The 18907-nt window shown below is 51.7% G+C and overlaps 1 protein-coding gene across 3 annotated transcripts in view; it reads left to right on the forward strand.

The window, feature by feature from the left end:
• PREX1 (phosphatidylinositol-3,4,5-trisphosphate dependent Rac exchange factor 1) overlaps window positions 1-18907 on the forward strand; it is a 129926-nt gene that overhangs the window by 54012 nt on the left and 57007 nt on the right. For all 3 annotated transcript variants that reach the window (XM_066588046.1, XM_066588048.1, XM_066588047.1), the window contains 7 exons: window positions 516-665; window positions 1930-2074; window positions 7647-7747; window positions 8635-8738; window positions 10462-10511; window positions 13475-13550; window positions 18673-18745. In XM_066588046.1, coding sequence (XP_066444143.1) covers window positions 516-665; window positions 1930-2074; window positions 7647-7747; window positions 8635-8738; window positions 10462-10511; window positions 13475-13550; window positions 18673-18745 — 699 coding nt within the window. The remainder of the gene's footprint in view (window positions 1-515; window positions 666-1929; window positions 2075-7646; window positions 7748-8634; window positions 8739-10461; window positions 10512-13474; window positions 13551-18672; window positions 18746-18907) is intronic.

Genomic DNA, 18907 nt, shown 5'->3' on the forward strand with positions numbered 1-18907 from the left:
CAGACTCCGCCCATAAAATGGTGTATTTAAGGTTCTTTCCCTGACGGTGCGCTGAATCCCATCTGTAGATGTAGTCACCCGGACTCATGTATTCATATAGTCTGCTTGGGTGGAGCTCACAGGGTTAATGTCCTTTACCTACGAGTCCCATCCTGCAGTGTTACTGGAGCCTGGTCTGCTGTATTTACAGGAGTGACTCTGTGGGGGCAGGGCTCAGTAACTAAACTCCACCCCTGAAGATCCTGAAATGTTTTGTTGCCTTGTCACCTGTATGATTCTTATATCCATGGGCTGGGATAGAATAAAAATGGTTGCACTATAGAAACAATGACCTAAGGATGGTGGTGGTAGTAGTGGAGGTCTAGTCCCAGGGGTCTTGTGATGTGGTACAGTAGTTGTGCTGCCATCGTCTGCTGATCTGTGAGCGCAGCTCCTGAGGGTGGTGGAGGGGAGCGCGCAGCGGCTCACACGAATTCCATGTTGCACTGATCCTGATGTTCTTCTCACCTCTGCAGCGGATTTTCACAGTAACGGTTACACCGTCACCAACGGCTGGAAGATCCATAACACGGCCAAGAACAAATGGTTTGTCTGCATGGCGAAGACCCCCGAGGACAAGCAGACGTGGATGGAGGCCGTCCTGAAAGAGCGAGAGCAGCGGGAAAGTGAGTCCTGCAGATGATGGCAGGTGGTCTGTGGAGGGTCATGTTCAGTATGGCTGCCGCCAGTAGCATCACTACACAGCGCTCCGTCACATACTAGTAATGGAGGACCCCCAGTGATTGGCTGGGGGTCCTCCACCATAGTGACTTGTAGAAGCCAGTATGAGTGTGGCCTCCGCCGGAGCGTCCTCTGATTCAGCACTGGCGGCTCATTATAATAGCTGTATATAGCGAGCGGCGTGGCCTGGGATGTTCCTGCGGAGTCGGCGCTCCATCCTTTACATTAATCCCTAATGTGTATTGATTGCAGCGGATGTATAATTAATGTGGGATACAAAGCACACAAGCTGGCTAATGTTCCCAGCCACGCTCACATTACCGTCTGCAGGTCAATACGCTGCAGATGATTACACCGTCCTTCAAATGAAGGGAGGGTGCGTGCGGGACTGAGGGTGGGAGCCGGAGAGCGCGTGCGGAGGGGGGGGATCAGGAGGCCTGGGAGGGCGCGCAGGGCTGGGGGTCTAGGAGGGCGAGTGCGGAGCTGAGGTGGAGTGGGGGGCCCTTGGAGGGTGCGTGCAGGGCTGAAGTGGGGTGGGGGGCAGGAGGGTGCGTGCGGAGCTGGGGGGGGGGGGGCCCTGGGAGGGTATGTGCAGGGCAAAGGGGGTCGGGGTTGGGAGGGCGCATGTGGAGCTGGGGGTCTGGGAGAGCGCATGTGGAGCTGAGGTGGGGTGGAAGGGCAGGAGGGCGCGTGCAGAGCTGAGGTAGGGTGGAGGGCGCTTGTGGAGCTGGGGGATCCTCGGAGGGTGCGTGCAGGGCTGAAGTGGGGTGGGGGGCAGGAGGGAGTGTGCTGGGGGGCCCTCGGAGGGCGCGTGCGGAGCTGTGGGGGACAGGAGGGCACATGCGGAGCTGGGGGGGCCCTCGGAGGGTGCGTGCAGGGCTGAAGGGGGGTGGGGGCAGGAGGGCGCGAGCAGAGCTGGCGGGGGCCCTGGGAGGGCGTGTGCAGGGCTGAGGGGGGTGGGGTTGGGAGCGCCCGTGCGGAGCTGAGGGGCATCTGAAGGGTGCGTGCAGAATGAGTGCAGAGTCATTGAAGACGTTGAGCATGTAGTGATAGTGGACGAGGCAGTAAGAGGAGGATGTGAAGAGCTCTTGGTAAGAGGACGGACTGCAGTCTGGGCCCTGGAGCTGGCAATCTACCTCTCGTCTTGCACTAGGTTTATTGATGACATAACTGCCGTGAGCGGTTGGGGTAATGTTGTCGTCACTGCAGGTCTGAAGCTCGGGATGGAGAGGGACGCTTACGTGATGATCGCAGAGAAGGGGGAGAAGCTTTACCACATGGTCAGTAAGAGGTCCAACCTCATCCGAGACCGCCGCAGAAAGTTCAGCACCGTCCCCAAGTGCTTCCATGGAAAGTAAGTTCTGCAGCTGAAAAGCTCCATTCATGACCGTGACCTGAAAAGCTCTGCAGGGTGGTGAAGCCGCCGCGCATACGAAATAAGCCGGCTGACAGGCTGCCCCATTCATCGCATGGAGATGCTGCGCTGATCAGCCCCTCCCCCCATGTTGTCACCATCCTAAAATACAAAAAACATCAGCAAGTGGGCGAAACCCACAAGGCATATGATGGCCTCCGAGCGCCCGGTCATTGTAGCGGGGGTCTGGCCACATTCACCTGTTCATCAAGGAGCCTTCCTTCAAGGTGTGCTTCACTTATGCTTGCTTTCAGTGAATGATAGTTTTGCGGTGCGCTCGCATAAGAGAAGAATGACAAATAATCTGGGTACTCCCTCTGAAGGGTGGGGTACTCCCTCTGAAGGGTGGGGTACTCCCTCTGAAGGGTGGGGTACTCCCTCTGAAGCATATAGTGGGGTGTAACCTCCCCCTTGCAGTCCCAGGACAGCCTGTCAATCAGTAAGGGTAATCCTTCCTCCAGATTATACGATCTCACCGGAGGTGGTTTATCTTCTTTCTTCCGGGGTCACAACTGTTGTCCCTCACACAGGAGGTGTGCCGATGGATGCAACGCGTTTCGGCCACGTAATGGCCCTGATCAAGCATAAAAACTGATATACATAACAGATATATACATATAGAGTGATATCGACTCACCGAGTTTACGGCATGACTCGGTGTTCCGTCGCTTCGGAGGGATGCTGCGCATGGGGTGTGTGTCATCGCGTCCAACATGGCGATTTTGGAACGCATGGCGTGCGGTCCGCTGCAGCCTGGTGACGTCACTCCACCCTCCTATGTGCTGGCCTCATTCTTTATTAGCTACTCCCTGTGTTTGAGGAATACCTTCATTTGTACCGCTCTGTGTCACTCCAAATGTTCTAATGGTCGATACATTTATATTACAGTCGCCTGTTGTGAGTCAGTAGGAGCGCGCTATGTTAGGGAATATAGATTATTAGAATATCCTCGTCATTTCTTTATTGGGGGGTTTGATGTCTGCGCAAAGAAAAGCAGATGATGCCCCTGGATGCTGCAGCTTTATGTTGTAGTTCATTCGTACAGATCTAATCTCCATGCCGATAGGATCCACATACTGCTATGTCATGAAGTTCATAACACTTAAAAATAGAATCACTCTTGGTTTGTGATCCCCTCTGGCCTTCCTGCTCGGTCCGGTCTTGTGATCCCCTCTGTTCTTCCTGCTCGGTCCAGTCTTGTGATCCCCTCTGGCCTTCCTGCTCGGTCCAGTCTTGTGATCCCCTCTGGCCTTCCTGCTCGGTCCAGTCTTGTGATCCCCTCTGGCCTTCCTGCTCGGTCCAGTCTTGTGATCCCCTCTGGCCTTCCTGCTCGGTCCAGTCTTGTGATCCCCTCTGGCCTTCCTGCTCGGTCCGGTCTTGTGATCCCCTCTGGCCTTCCTGCTCGGTCCAGTCTTGTGATCCCCTCTGGCCTTCCTGCTCGGTCCGGTCTTGTGATCCCCTCTGTTCTTCCTGCTCGGTCCAGTCTTGTGATCCCCTCTGTTCTTCCTGCTCGGTCCGGTCTTGTGATCCCCTCTGGCCTTCCTGCTCGGTCCGGTCTTGTGATCCCCTCTGGCCTTCCTGCTCGGTCCGGTCTTGTGATCCCCTCTGGCCTTCCTGCTCGGTCCGGTCTTGTGTTCCCCTCTGGCCTTCCTGCTCGGTCCAGTCTTGTGATCCCCTCTGGCCTTCCTGCTCGGTCCGGTCTTGTGATCACCTCTGGCCATCTTGCTGATCACTCTTGGTTTGCGATCACCTCTGGCCTTCCTGCTCGGTCCGGTCTTGTGATCACCTCTGGCTGTCCTGCTGCTCAGTCCGGTCTTGTGATCACCTCTGGCCGTCCTGCTGCTCAGTCCAGTCTTGTGATCACCTCTGGCCGTCCTGCTGCTCTGTCCGGTCTTGTGATCACCTCTGGCCGTCCTGCTGCTCTGTCCGGTCTTGTGATCACCTCTGGCCGTCCTGCTGCTCTGTCCGGTCTTGTGATCACCTCTGGCCGTCCTGCTGCTCTGTCCGGTCTTGTGATCACCTCTGGCCGTCCTGCTGCTCTGTCCGGTCTTGTGATCACCTCTGGCCGTCCTGCTGCTCGGTCCGGTCTTGTGATCCTCTCTGACCTTCCTGCTCGGTCCGGTCTTGTGATCCCCTCTGACCTTCCTGCTCGGTCCGGTCTTGTGATCCCCTCTGACCTTCCTGCTCGGTCCGGTCTTGTGATCCCCTCTGACCTTCCTGCTCGGTCCGGTCTTGTGATCACCTCTGGCCATCTTGCCAATCACTTTGGGTTTGTGATCACCTCTGGCCTTCCTGCTCGGTCCGGTCTTGTGATCCCCTCTGGCCATCTTGCCGATCACTCTTGGTTTGCGATCACCTCTGGCCTTCCTGCTCGGTCCGGTCTTGTGATCACCTCTGGCCTTCCTGCTCGGTCCGGTCTTGTGATCACCTCTGGCCGTCCTGCTGCTCAGTCCGGTCTTGTGATCACCTCTGTCCGTCCTGCTGCTCTGTCCGGTCTTGTGATCACCTCTGGCCGTCCTGCTGCTCTGTCCGGTCTTGTGATCCCCTCTGACCTTCCTGCTCGGTCCGGTCTTGTGATCCCCTCTGGCCTTCCTGCTCGGTCCGGTCTTGTGATCACCTCTGGCCATCTTGCCAATCACTTTGGGTTTGTGATCACCTCTGGCCTTCCTGCTCGGTCCGGTCTTGTGATCACCTCTGGCCATCTTGCCAATCACTTTGGGTTTGTGATCACCTCTGGCCTTCCTGCTCGGTCCGGTCTTGTGATCACCTCTGGCCATCTTGCCGATCACTCTTGGTTTGCGATCACCTCTGGCCTTCCTGCTCGGTCCGGTCTTGTGATCACCTCGGGCTGTCCTGCTGCTCAGTCCGGTCTTGTGATCACCTCTGGCCGTCCTGCTGCTCTGTCCGGTCTTGTGATCACCTCTGGCCTTCCTGCTGCTCGGTCCGGTATTGTGATCCTCTCTGACCTTCCTGCTCGGTCCGGTCTTGTGATCACCTCTGGCCATCTTGCCGATCACTCTTGGTTTGTGATCCCCTCTGACCTTCCTGCTCGGTCCGGTCTTGTGATCCCCCCTCTGACCTTCCTGCTCGGTCCGGTCTTGTGATCCCCTCTGACCTTCCTGCTCGGTCCGGTCTTGTGATCCCCTCTGACCTTCCTGCTCGGTCCGGTCTTGTGATCCCCTCTGACCTTCCTGCTCGGTCCGGTCTTGTGATCACCTCTGGCCATCTTGCCAATCACTTTGGGTTTGTGATCACCTCTGGCCTTCCTGCTCGGTCCGGTCTTGTGATCCCCTCTGGCCATCTTGCCGATCACTCTTGGTTTGCGATCACCTCTGGCCTTCCTGTTCAGTCCGGTCTTGTGATCACCTCTGGCCATCTTGCCGATCACTCTTGGTTTGCGATCACCTCTGGCCTTCCTGCTCGGTCCGGTCTTGTGATCACCTCTGGCTGTCCTGCTGCTCAGTCCGGTCTTGTGATCACCTCTGGCCGTCCTGCTGCTCAGTCCGGTCTTGTGATCACCTCTGGCCGTCCTGCTGCTCTGTCCGGTCTTGTGATCAGCTCTGGCCGTCCTGCTGCTCTGTCCGGTCTTGTGATCCCCTCTGGCCTTCCTGCTCGGTCCGGTCTTGTGATCACCTCTGGCCATCTTGCCAATCACTTTGGGTTTGTGATCACCTCTGGCCTTCCTGCTCGGTCCGGTCTTGTGATCCCCTCTGGCCATCTTGCCGATCACTCTTGGTTTGCGATCACCTCTGGCCTTCCTGCTCGGTCCGGTATTGTGATCCCCTCTGACCTTCCTGCTCAGTCCGGTCTTGTGATCACCTCTGGCCATCTTGCCGATCACTCTTGGTTTGCGATCACCTCTGGCCTTCCTGCTCGGTCCGGTCTTGTGATCACCTCTGGCCGTCCTGCTGCTCGGTCCGGTCTTGTGATCCTCTCTGACCTTCCTGCTCGGTCCAGTCTTGTGATCCCCTCTGACCTTCCTGCTCGGTCCGGTCTTGTGATCCCCTCTGACCTTCCTGCTCAGTCCGGTCTTGTGATCACCTCTGGCCATCTTGCCGATCACTCTTGGTTTGCGATCACCTCTGGCCTTCCTGCTCGGTCCGGTCTTGTGATCACCTCTGGCCGTCCTGCTGCTCGGTCCGGTCTTGTGATCCTCTCTGACCTTCCTGCTCGGTCCAGTCTTGTGATCCCCTCTGACCTTCCTGCTCGGTCCGGTCTTGTGATCCCCTCTGACCTTCCTGCTCAGTCCGGTCTTGTGATCACCTCTGACCTTCGAGCTCGGTCCGGTCTTGTGATCCCCTCTGACCTTCCAGCTCGGTCCGGTCTTGTGATCCCCTCTGACCTTCCTGCTCAGTCCGGTCTTGTGATCACCTCTGACCTTCGAGCTCGGTCCGGTCTTGTGATCCCCTCTGACCTTCCAGCTCGGTCCGGTCTTGTGATCCCCTCTGACCTTCCTGCTCAGTCCGGTCTTGTGATCACCTCTGACCTTCGAGCTCGGTCCGGTCTTGTGATCCCCTCTGACCTTCCTGCTCAGTCCGGTCTTGTGATCACCTCTGGCCATCTTGCCGATCACTCTTGGTTTGCGATCACCTCTGGCCTTCCTGCTCGGTCCGGTCTTGTGATCACCTCTGGCCGTCCTGCTGCTCAGTCCGGTCTTGTGATCACCTCTGGCCGTCCTGCTGCTCGGTCCGGTCTTGTGATCCTCTCTGACCTTCCTGCTCGGTCCAGTCTTGTGATCCCCTCTGACCTTCCTGCTCGGTCCGGTCTTGTGATCCCCTCTGACCTTCCTGCTCGGTCCGGTCTTGTGATCCCCTCTGACCTTCCTGCTCGGTCCGGTCTTGTGATCCCCTCTGACCTTCGAGCTCGGTCCGGTCTTGTGATCCCCTCTGACCTTCCTGCTCGGTCCGGTCTTGTGATCCCCTCTGACCTTCCTGCTCGGTCCGGTCTTGTGATCCCCTCTGGCCTTCCTGCTCGGTCCGGTCTTGTGATCCCCTCTGGCCTTCCTGCTCGGTCCGGTCTTGTGATCCCCTCTGACCTTCCAGCTCGGTCCGGTCTTGTGATCCCCTCTGACCTTCCAGCTCGGTCCGGTCTTGTTATCCCCTCTGGCCTTCCTGCTCGGTCCGGTCTTGTGATCCCCTCTGGCCTTCCTGCTCGGTCCGGTCTTGTGATCCCCTCTGGCCTTCCTGCTCGGTCCGGTCTTGTGATCCCCTCTGGCCTTCCTGCTCGGTCCGGTCTTGTGTTCCCCTCTGGCCTTCTTGCTCGGTCCGGTCTTGTGTTCCCCTCTGGCCTTCCTGCTCGGTCCGGTCTTGTGTTCCCCTCTGGCCTTCCTGCTCGGTCCGGTCTTGTGATCACCTCCGGACGTTCTGCCTTGTTGCTCCGGTCTTGTGATCTCATCTGACTATCCTGGCGATCACGAGGTCTTCTGATCACTTTCGGCCATCTTGCCCTTTGTTCTTGTCCTTTGATCACGTCCATCTGTCCTGCCTCTCACAACAGTCTCTTTCTGTTGCAGTGAATTTGTGTCTTGGCTGATGGAGAATGGTGAGATCAGTAAACCTGAAGAAGGCGTCAACCTGGGCCAGGCCTTACTGGAGAACGGGATCATCCACCATGGTAAGATGGCCACTTGGGGGAAGGTCTCATCACTTGCACCTTCTAGAAGGATGGAATCTCTAGGCCAGGATCACATAGCCACAAGCATGCGAGGAGCACGGTCTTGGTGTAAATCTAGTCACTCCTAATCAGTTGCTGACTATGATTTCCTGTGCCCCTCCCCCTTTCAGTAGAGCAGCATAGCATGGAACACCGCCTTCTCCTCCGCTGTGGTCTGGGTTAATTTGTGACCTCCGGCTCATCTCCTGTTTTGTGCTATGAGCTGCTTGTGACTCTGATTAGTTGATTGGGTCAGATGTGCTTAGTGCTGCATACGGAGAACGGCGAGTGATGAGACACCTGCAGGACGGCGGTCACACTGCACGTTGGGGGGGAATACTGGTGTTATGCACTCACTGCTGTCTGACCATAGAAAACTACTGCCATGCCAGTCCGTACCCCCACAGCAAATATATGCAGTGGACACATGATATAGTGACCAGGTTGTAAAGAAGCATCACGTATGCTCCATATATACTACACAACACATGTGATATGCTCCATATACACTACACATATGATATTCTCCATATACACTACACATATGATATTCTCCATATACACTACACATATGATATTCTCCATATACACTACACATATGATATTCTCCATATACACTACACATATGATATTCTCCATATACACTACACATATGATATTCTCCATATACACAGTGCACATGATATAGTGACCAGGTTGTAAGGAAGCATCACGTATACTCCATATATACTACACAACACATGTGATACAATATATATACACACATCACATGTCTGGTACTTCTGTCTGTAAGGTTACCGGCACTCTTGATGATTTTCACCTTGTGGTTTCTTCCCTCCTGCCGTTAGTTTCGGACAAGCATCAGTTCAAGAATGAGCAGGTTCTCTACCGCTTCCGCTATGATGATGGGACATACAAGGCGAGGAGTGAACTGGAGGACATCATGTCCAAGGTACCTGCCAATCATTCTATGCAGACTGGCCCCGCCCACTGACAGCGCTCTGCTACTGCAGGCGCCATTAGTGTAATTCAGGAACGCTAATGACTTTAACATTAACGATTGGGTGTTTAGTGGGCATTCCGTACAGGCACACCCCCTTCTCACACTGCCCCGCCTCCGCAGCAATGTGTCGTTGTCCGTCTCACCCGAATCACCAAAAGCATTCTTACCTCCACCTGACCCTGTATTCACACCACTGCAGGTGTAATGTGGCATCTTAGAAGCTGACTGTATTTAGTGACCAGAATAGTGAGTGCAGCTCTGGCGTATACAGGATAAGTAATGTATGTACACAGTGACTCCACCAGCAGAATAGTGAGTGCAGCTCTGGGGTATAATACAGGATGGAACTCAGGAGCAGTACAGGATAAGTAATGTATGTACACAGTGACTCCACCAGCAGAATAGTGAGTGCAGCTCTGGAGTATAATGCAGGATAAGTAATGTATGTACACAGTGACTTCACCAGTAGAATAGGGAGTGCAGCTCTGGAGTATAATGCAGGATAAGTAATGTATGTACACAGTGACTCCAGCAGCAGAATAGTGAGTGCAGCTCTGGAGTATAATACAGGATGTAACTCAGGAGCAGTACAGGATAAGTAATGTATGTACACAGTGACTTCACCAGCAGAATAGTGAGTGCAGCTCTGGAGTATAATACAGGATGTAACTCAGGAGCAGTACAGGATAAGTAATGTATGTACACAGTGACTGCACCAGCAGAATAGTGAGTGCAGCTCTGGAGTATAATACAGGATGTAACTCAGGAGCAGTACAGGATAAGTAATGTATGTACACGGTGACTCCAGCAGCAGAATAGTGAGTGCAGCTCTGGAGTATAATACAGGATGTAACTCAGGAGCAGTACAGGATAAGTAATGTATGTACACAGTGACGTCACCAGCAGAATAGTGAGTGCAGCTCTGGAGTATAATACAGGATGTAACTCAGGAGCAGTACAGGATAAGTAATGTATGTACACAGTGACTGCACCAGCAGAATAGTGAGTGCAGCTCTGGAGTATAATACAGGATGTAACTCAGGAGCAGTACAGGATAAGTAATGTATGTACACAGTGACTCCACCAGCAGAATAGTGAGTGCAGCTCTGGAGTATAATACAGGATGTAACTCAGGAGCAGTACAGGATAAGTAATGTATGTACACGGTGACTCCAGCAGCAGAATAGTGAGTGCAGCTCTGGAGTATAATACAGGATGTAACTCAGGGTCAGTACAGGATAAGTAATGTATGTACACAGTGACTCCACCAGCAGAATAGTGAGTACAGCTCTGGAGTATAATACAGGATAAGTAATGTATGTACACAGTGACCCCACCAGCAGAATAGTGAGTGCAGCTCTGGAGTATAATACAGGATGTAACTCAGGATCAGTACAGGATAAGAAATGTATGTACACAGTGACTTCACCAGCAGAATAGTGAGTGCAGCTCTGGAGTATAATACAGGATGTAACTCAGGAGCAGTACAGGATAAGTAATGTATGTACACGGTGACTCCAGCAGCAGAATAGTGAGTGCAGCTCTGGAGTATAATACAGGATGTAACTCAGGATCAGTACAGGGTATGTCATCTATGTGTCTGTATAATGGGGTGACGCTGTGTTAGTTGGCGGTGTGATGCTCTTGGTGACTCCACTTTCTTCTTTTGTAGGGGGTCAGACTTTACTGTCGTCTTCACAGCCTCTTTATTCCGGTCATCAAGTAAGAGTTCTTCTACAGATAATGGTTGTTGCGGATAAGAAGTGCTTTCGCTTCTGTCGGCTCTGCTTCATGTGGAGGGTGAATGGTGGATTATTGGCGTCGCTGGCAGCTCTCGCCGGATGCGAACGCCCAACGAAGGAGCCTTTGGTTCCGATTGGACAAACCTTAAAGGGGTTGTCCCGCGGCAGCAAGTGGGGTTATACACTTCTGTATGGCCATATTAAAGGGGTTGTCCCGCGGCAGCAAGTGGGGTTATACACTTCTGTATGGCCATATTAATGCCCTTTGTAATGTACATCGTGCATTAAATATTGGCCATACAGAAGTTATTCACTTACCCCCTCCGGTGTTGGCGTCCTCGTCTCCATGGCGCCGACCGAAGCCTTCTTCTGCCTGGATTAGACGCGCTTGCGCAGTCTGCCCTCTTCTGTCCGCGTGTGCGGAGCGGACCCTTCACCAGGAAGAAGACCGCACAGCGCAAGCGCGTCTAAAAAAGCAAGAAGACATCAGAATTAGTCGGCACCATGGAGACGAGGACGCCAGCAACGGAGGGGGTAAGTGAATAACTTCTGTATGGCTCATAATTAATGCACGATGTACATTACAAAGTGCATTAATATGGCCATACAGAAGTGTATAACCCCACCTGGTGCCGCGGGACAACCCCTTTAAGTACATTCCTTCCCAATGGCTGTATAATGACATGAAGGCTCCTTCGCACGGGCGTGTTATATGCAGTGAATGGACTTCTAGCCCTTCATTCACAACAGCGGGTGGGCATTACATATGGCTGCGCAGGGATAGAAGTGGCAGCATCTCCGCCCACCATACGCAGCCCCTCTGGCGCTGTAAGTCATCGCTGTTATATAAAAAAGGGAAGAAATGCCGTGGCGTATGTTGGTGGGCGCACCATTCCCAGGCATGTGCAGTGCCAGTCTGTACCAGCGGAGTGTATTGGGCTGCAGTGCACACTTCACTGGGGATAGTCGCAGCGTTGTACGCATACACTCGTGTGAATGAGCCCTTAGTGCCAGGTCTCGGCTGCCATCATCACGGTGAATGAGAAGCCAGACATCAGCAGCCAATGACACGTGGCCTCACTAGACGGACCGCCTCGCCCGACTTGGCTGTGCTTGTAGACTGATAATGTCGCAGTGAGTGGCGATGGCGTCCGGGCCGCAGTCCCCTCGGTATACAACACATCACGCATGGAGAGACGCTCAGAGGTGTCGACTGACTGCCATGTCCCGTCATACAGCCTCGTTACTGGTGGGCAACGAAGGTGGGAGGTAAGCTACACTGACACTACCGGAGCCCCCCTGTACTGTGGCTGGACACTACCGGAGCCCCCCTGTACTGTGGCTGGACACTACCGGAGCCCCCCTGTACTGTGGCTGGACACTACCGGAGCCCCCCCTGTACTGTGGCTGGACACTACCGGAGCCCCCCCTGTACTGTGGCTGGACACTACCGGAGCCCCCCCTGTACTGTGGCTGGACACTACCGGAGCCCCTCCTATGCTGTGGCTGGACACTACCGGAGCCCCCCGTATGCTGTGGCTGGACACTACGGGAGCCCCCCCTATGCTGTGGCTGGACACTACGGGAGCCCCCCCTATGCTGTGGCTGGACACTACGGGAGCCCCCCCTGTACTGTGGCTGGACACTACTGGAGCCCCCCCTATACCTTGGCTGGACACTACCGGAGCCCCCCCTATACCTTGGCTGGACACTACCGGAGCCCCCCCTATACCTTGGCTGGACACTACCGGAGCCCCCCCTATACCTTGGCTGGACACTACCGGAGCCCCCCCTATACCTTGGCTGGACACTACCGGAGCCCCCCCTATACCTTGGCTGGACACTACCGGAGCCCCCCCTGTACCGTGGCTGGACACTACCGGAGCCCCCCCTGTACCGTGGCTGGACACTACCGGAGCCCCCCTGTACTGTGGCTGGACACTACGGGAGCCCCCCCTGTACTGTGGCTGGACACTACTGGAGCCCCCCCTATACCTTGGCTGGACACTACCGGAGCCCCCCCTATACCTTGGCTGGACACTACCGGAGCCCCCCCTATACCTTGGCTGGACACTACCGGAGCCCCCCCTATACCTTGGCTGGACACTACCGGAGCCCCCCCTATACCTTGGCTGGACACTACCGGAGCCCCCCCTATACCTTGGCTGGACACTACCGGAGCCCCCCCTGTACCTTGGCTGGACACTACCGGAGCCCCCCCTGTACCGTGGCTGGACACTACCGGAGCCCCCCCTGTACCGTGGCTGGACACTACCGGAGCCCCCCCTGTACCGTGGCTGGACACTACCGGAGCCCCCCCTATGCTGTGGCTGGACACTACGGGAGCCCCCCCTGTACTGTGGCTGGACACTACGGGAGCCCCCCCTGTACTGTGGCTGGACACTACGGGAGCCCCCCCTGTACTGTGGCTGGACACTACCGGAGCCCCCCCTGTACCGTGGCTGGACACTACGGGAGCCCCCCCTATGCTGTGGCTGGACACTACGGGAGCCCCCCCTGTACTGTGGCTGGACACTACTGGAGCCCCCCTTCTACTGTTGTCTGGGCTGCAGTGGTGGTAGTGCCTTGGCAGATGTCGCTATGTGGCATCCCAGCTGGCATGTTGTGGTCTCCGTGGCAGCCTGTGTGTTTGTGTGTGTGTGTGTGTATATATATACAGTCTTGATGAGTCCACGAGTCGCACTGCTGATGCCGTTGTGTGACCACGTTGTCAGACGTCTCGCTCAGTCTCTGTCACTGGGGGGCGCTCAAGTTGTGTGGGTGTTGTGCCACGTTGGTAACTATACCACGTGCCAACGGCAGGGAGACGCTGCACCATGCTGAGGGGGGCGGCACGCGGGGCGGGGGGGTGGGCTCCGTGTATTGTTATCCCGCTGTGCTCTCAGGACCGGCACTGATAAGACTGTCACTTCTGTCCTCCAGGGACCGAGATCATCACCTGAAGACCTACAAGTCCGTCATCCCGGCCGGCAAGCTGGTGGACTGGCTGATCGCGCAGGTAACCCGGAAGACTGATGTGTATATATACTGTATACTAGTCCCCGGACACCGATGTGTATATATACTGTATACTAGTCCCCGGGCACTGATGTGTATATATACTGTATACTAGTCCCCGGACACTGATGTGTATATATACTGTATACTAGTCCCCGGACACCGATGTGTATATATACTGTATACTAGTCCCCGGGCACTGATGTGTATATATACTGTATACTAGTCCCCGGGCACTGATGTGTATATATACTGTATACTAGTCCCCGGACACTGATGTGTATATATACTGTATACTAGTCCCCGGACACCGATGTGTATATATACTGTATACTAGTCCCCGGGCACTGATGTGTATATATACTGTATACTAGTCCCCGGGCACTGATGTGTATATATACTGTATACTAGTCCCCGGACACCGATGTGTATATATACTGTATACTAGTCCCCGGACACCGATGTGTATATATACTGTATACTAGTCCCCGGGCACTGATGTGTATATATACTGTATACTAGTCCCCGGGCACTGATGTGTATATATACTGTATACTAGTCCCCGGGCACTGATGTGTATATATACTGTATACTAGTCCAAGGGCACTGATGTGTATATATACTGTATACTAGTCCAAGGGCACTGATGTGTATATATACTGTATACTAGTCCCCGGGTACTGATGTGTATATATACTGTATACTAGCCCCCGGGCACTGATGTGTATATATACTGTATACTAGTCCCCGGGCACTGATGTGTATATATACTGTATACTAGTCCACAGGCACTGATGTGTATATATACTGTATACTAGTCCCCGGGCACTGATGTGTATATATACTGTATACTAGTCCACAGGCACTGATGTGTATATATACTGTATACTAGTCCCCGGGCACTGATGTGTATATATACTGTATACTAGTCCCCGGGTACTGATGTGTATATATACTGTATACTAGTCCCCGGGCACTGATGTGTATATATACTGTATACTAGTCCCCGGGCACTGATGTGTATATATACTGTATACTAATCCACAGGCACTGATGTGTATATATACTGTATACTAGTCCCCGGGTACTGATGTGTATATATACTGTATACTAGTCCCCGGGCACTGATGTGTATATATACTGTATACTAGTCCCCGGGCACTGATGTGTATATATACTGTATACTAGTCCACAGGCACTGATGTGTATATATACTGTATACTAGTCCCCGGGCACTGATGTGTATATATACTGTATACTAGTCCCCGGGTACTGATGTGTATATATACTGTATACTAGTCCCCGGGTACTGATGTGTATATATATACTGTATGCTAGTCCCTGGACACTGATGTGTATATATACTGTATACTAGTCCCCGGGTACTGATGTGTATATATACTGTATACTAGTCCCCGGGCACTGATGTGTATATATACTGTATACTAGTCCCCGGGTACTGATGTGTATATATACTGTATACTAGTCCCTGGACACTGATGTGTATATATACTGTATACTAGTCCCCGGGCACTGATGTGTATATATACTGTATACTAGTCCCCGGGTACTGATGTGTATATATACTGTATACTAGTCCCTGGACACTGATGTGTATATATACTGTATACTAGTCCCCGGGCACTGATGTGTATATATACTGTATGCTAGTCCCCGGACACTGATGTGTATATATACTGTATACTAGTACCGGACACTGATGTGTATATATACTGTATACTAGTCCCCGGACACTGATGTGTATATATACTGTATACTAGTCCCCGGGCACTGATGTGTATATATACTGTATACTAGTCCCCAGACACTGATGTGTATATATACTGTATACTAGTCCCTGGACACTGATGTGTATATATACTGTATACTATTCCCTGGGTACTGATGCGATATATACTGTATACTAGTCCCCGGGCACTGATGTGTATATATACTGTATACTAGTCCCCGGGCACTGATGTGTATATATACTGTATACTAGTCCCCAGACACTGATGTGTGTATATACTGTATACTAGTCCCCGGACACGTATGTGTATATATACTGTATACTAGTCCCCGGGTACTGATGTGTATATATACTGTATACTAGTCCCCGGGTACTGATGTGTATATATACTGTATACTAGTCCCCGGGCACTGATGTGTATATATACTGTATACTAGTCCCCGGGCACTGATGTGTATATATACTGTATACTAGTCCCCGGGCACTGATGTGTATATATACTGTATACTAGTCCCCGGACACTGATGTGTATATATACTGTATACTAGTCCCTGGACACTGATGTGTATATATACTGTATACTAGTCCAAGGGCACTGATGTGTATATATACTGTATACTATTCCCCGGGCACTGATGTGTATATATACTGTATACTAGTCCCCGGGCACTGATGTGTATATATACTGTATACTAGTCCCCGGACACTGATGTGTATATATACTGTATACTAGTCCCCGGGCACTGATGTGTATATATACTGTATACTAGTCCCCGGGCACTGATGTGTATATATACTGTATACTAGTCCCCGGGCACTGATGTGTATATATACTGTATACTAGTCCCCGGGTACTGATGTGTATATATACTGTATACTAGTCCCCGGGTACTGATGTGTATATATACTGTATACTAGTCCCCGGGCACTGATGTGTATATATACTGTATATTAGTCCACGGGCACTGATGTGTGTATATATACTGTATACTAGTCCCCGGACACTGATGTGTATATATACTGTATACTAGTCCCCGGGTACTGATGTGTATATATACTGTATACTAGTCCCCGGACACTGATGTGTATATATACTGTATACTAGTCCCCGGGCACTGATGTGTATATATACTGTATACTAGTCCCCGGGTACTGATGTGTATATATACTGTATACTAGTCCACAGGCACTGATGTGTATATATACTGTATACTAGTCCATGGACACTGATGTGTATATATACTGTATACTAGTCCCCAGACACTGATGTGTATATATACTGTATACTAGTCCCCGGGTACTGATGTGTATATATACTGTATACTAGTCCCCGGGCACTGATGTGTATATATACTGTATACTAGTCCCCGGGCACTGATGTGTATATATACTGTATACTAGTCCCCGTCACCGATGTGTATATATACTGTATACTAGTCCCCAGACACTGATGTGTATATATACTGTATACTAGTCCCCGGACATTGATGTGTATATATACTGTATACTAGTCCCCGGACATTGATGTGTATATATACTGTATACTAGTCCCCGGGCACTGATGTGTATATATACTGTATACTAGTCCACAGGCACTGATGTGTATATATACTGTATACTAGTCCCCGGACACTGATGTGTATATATACTGTATACTAGTCCACAGGCACTGATGTGTATATATACTGTATACTAGTCCCCGGACATTGATGTGTATATATACTGTATACTAGTCCCCGGGCACTGATGTGTATATATACTGTATACTAGTCCACAGACACTGATGTGTATATATACTGTATACTAGTCCACGGACACTGATGTGTATATATACTGTATACTAGTCCCCGGGCACTGATGTGTATATATACTGTATACTAGTCCCCAGACACTGATGTGTATATATACTGTATACTAGTCCCCGGGCACTGATGTGTATATATACTGTATACTAGTCCACAGACACTGATGTGTATATATACTGTATACTAGTCCCCGGACACCGATGTGTATATATACTGTATACTAGTCCCGGGCACTGATGTGTATATATACTGTATACTAGTCCACAGGCACTGATGTGTATATATACTGTATACTAGTCCACAGGCACTGATGTGTATATATACTGTATACTAGTCCCCGGGCACTGATGTGTATATATACTGTATACTAGTCCCCGGACACTGATGTGTGTATATATACTGTATACTAGTCCCCGGACACTGATGTGTATATATACTGTATACTAGTCCCCGGGCACTGATGTGTATATATACTGTATACTAGTCCACGGACACTGATGTGTATATATACTGTATACTAGTCCCCGGGTACTGATGTGTATATATACTGTATACTAGTCCACGGACACTGATGTGTATATATACTGTATACTAGTCCCCGGGCACTGATGTGTATATATACTGTATGCTAGTCCCCGGACACTGATGTGTATATATACTGTATGCTAGTCCCCGGACACTGATGTGTGTATATATACTGTATACTAGTCCCCGGGTACTGATGTGTATATATACTGTATACTAGTCCCCGGACACTGATGTGTATATATACTGTATACTAGTCCCCGGACACTGATGTGTGTATATATACTGTATACTAGTCCCCGGGCACTGATGTGTATATATACTGTATACTAGTCCCCAGACACTGATGTGTATATATACTGTATACTAGTCCCCAGACACTGATGTGTATATATACTGTATACTAGTCCCCAGACACTGATGTGTATATATACTGTATACTAGTCCCCGGACACTGATGTGTGTATATATACTGTATACTAGTCCCCGGGCACTGATGTGTATATATACTGTATACTAGTCCCCGGGCACTGATGTGTATATATACTGTATACTAGTCCCCGGGCACTGATGTGTATATATACTGTATACTAGTCCACAGGCACTGATGTGTATATATACTGTATACTAGTCCCCGGGCACTGATGTGTATATATACTGTATACTAGTCCCCGGGCACTGATGTGTATATATACTGTATACGAGTCCCCGGACACTGATGTGTATATATACTGTATACTAGTCCCCGGACACTGATGTGTGTATATATATATATATACTGTATGTAGTTGATTGTAGTTTCGCTTTGTGGCATCGCTGTGACTGCTGTCTGCCGATGGGGTCCTCTGGCAGACCGTCTTCTCGTGGTGATCGCGGCCCCTGCTTTGTGATGATTGGTGGCCGCCATGTTTGGCTGCTGCACCCGGCAGTCTTCCTATAGTTGTGCCTTACAGAGCAGGCGTGGTAGGGGGCGCCGCTGCGCGGGTCCCCGGTGGCTGTCTGTTGTCCCCGGATCCCGTGATGAACCGCTTCTCTTCTTGCAGGGGGATTGTCCGACCCGGGAGGACGCCGTGGCGCTGGGCGTTGGACTCTGCAACAACGGATTCCTGCATCACGGTAATTGGTGCTTTAGCGCCTGGCATGGATTGGCTTCTGGGGTGGTCCGCACAGGGCAGACACGGCCAATCCCAAGGGGGGGGATAAGCTGTCGCCGTTCTGTCCCCTCCTCTGGATGTCATGCTGATATTTTCCGAACCAGCACTTGCTGTCAGTGAATGG

Source organism: Eleutherodactylus coqui, chromosome 13 (genome assembly GCF_035609145.1).
Source record: "Eleutherodactylus coqui strain aEleCoq1 chromosome 13, aEleCoq1.hap1, whole genome shotgun sequence".
NCBI lineage: Eukaryota > Metazoa > Chordata > Amphibia > Anura > Eleutherodactylidae > Eleutherodactylus > Eleutherodactylus coqui.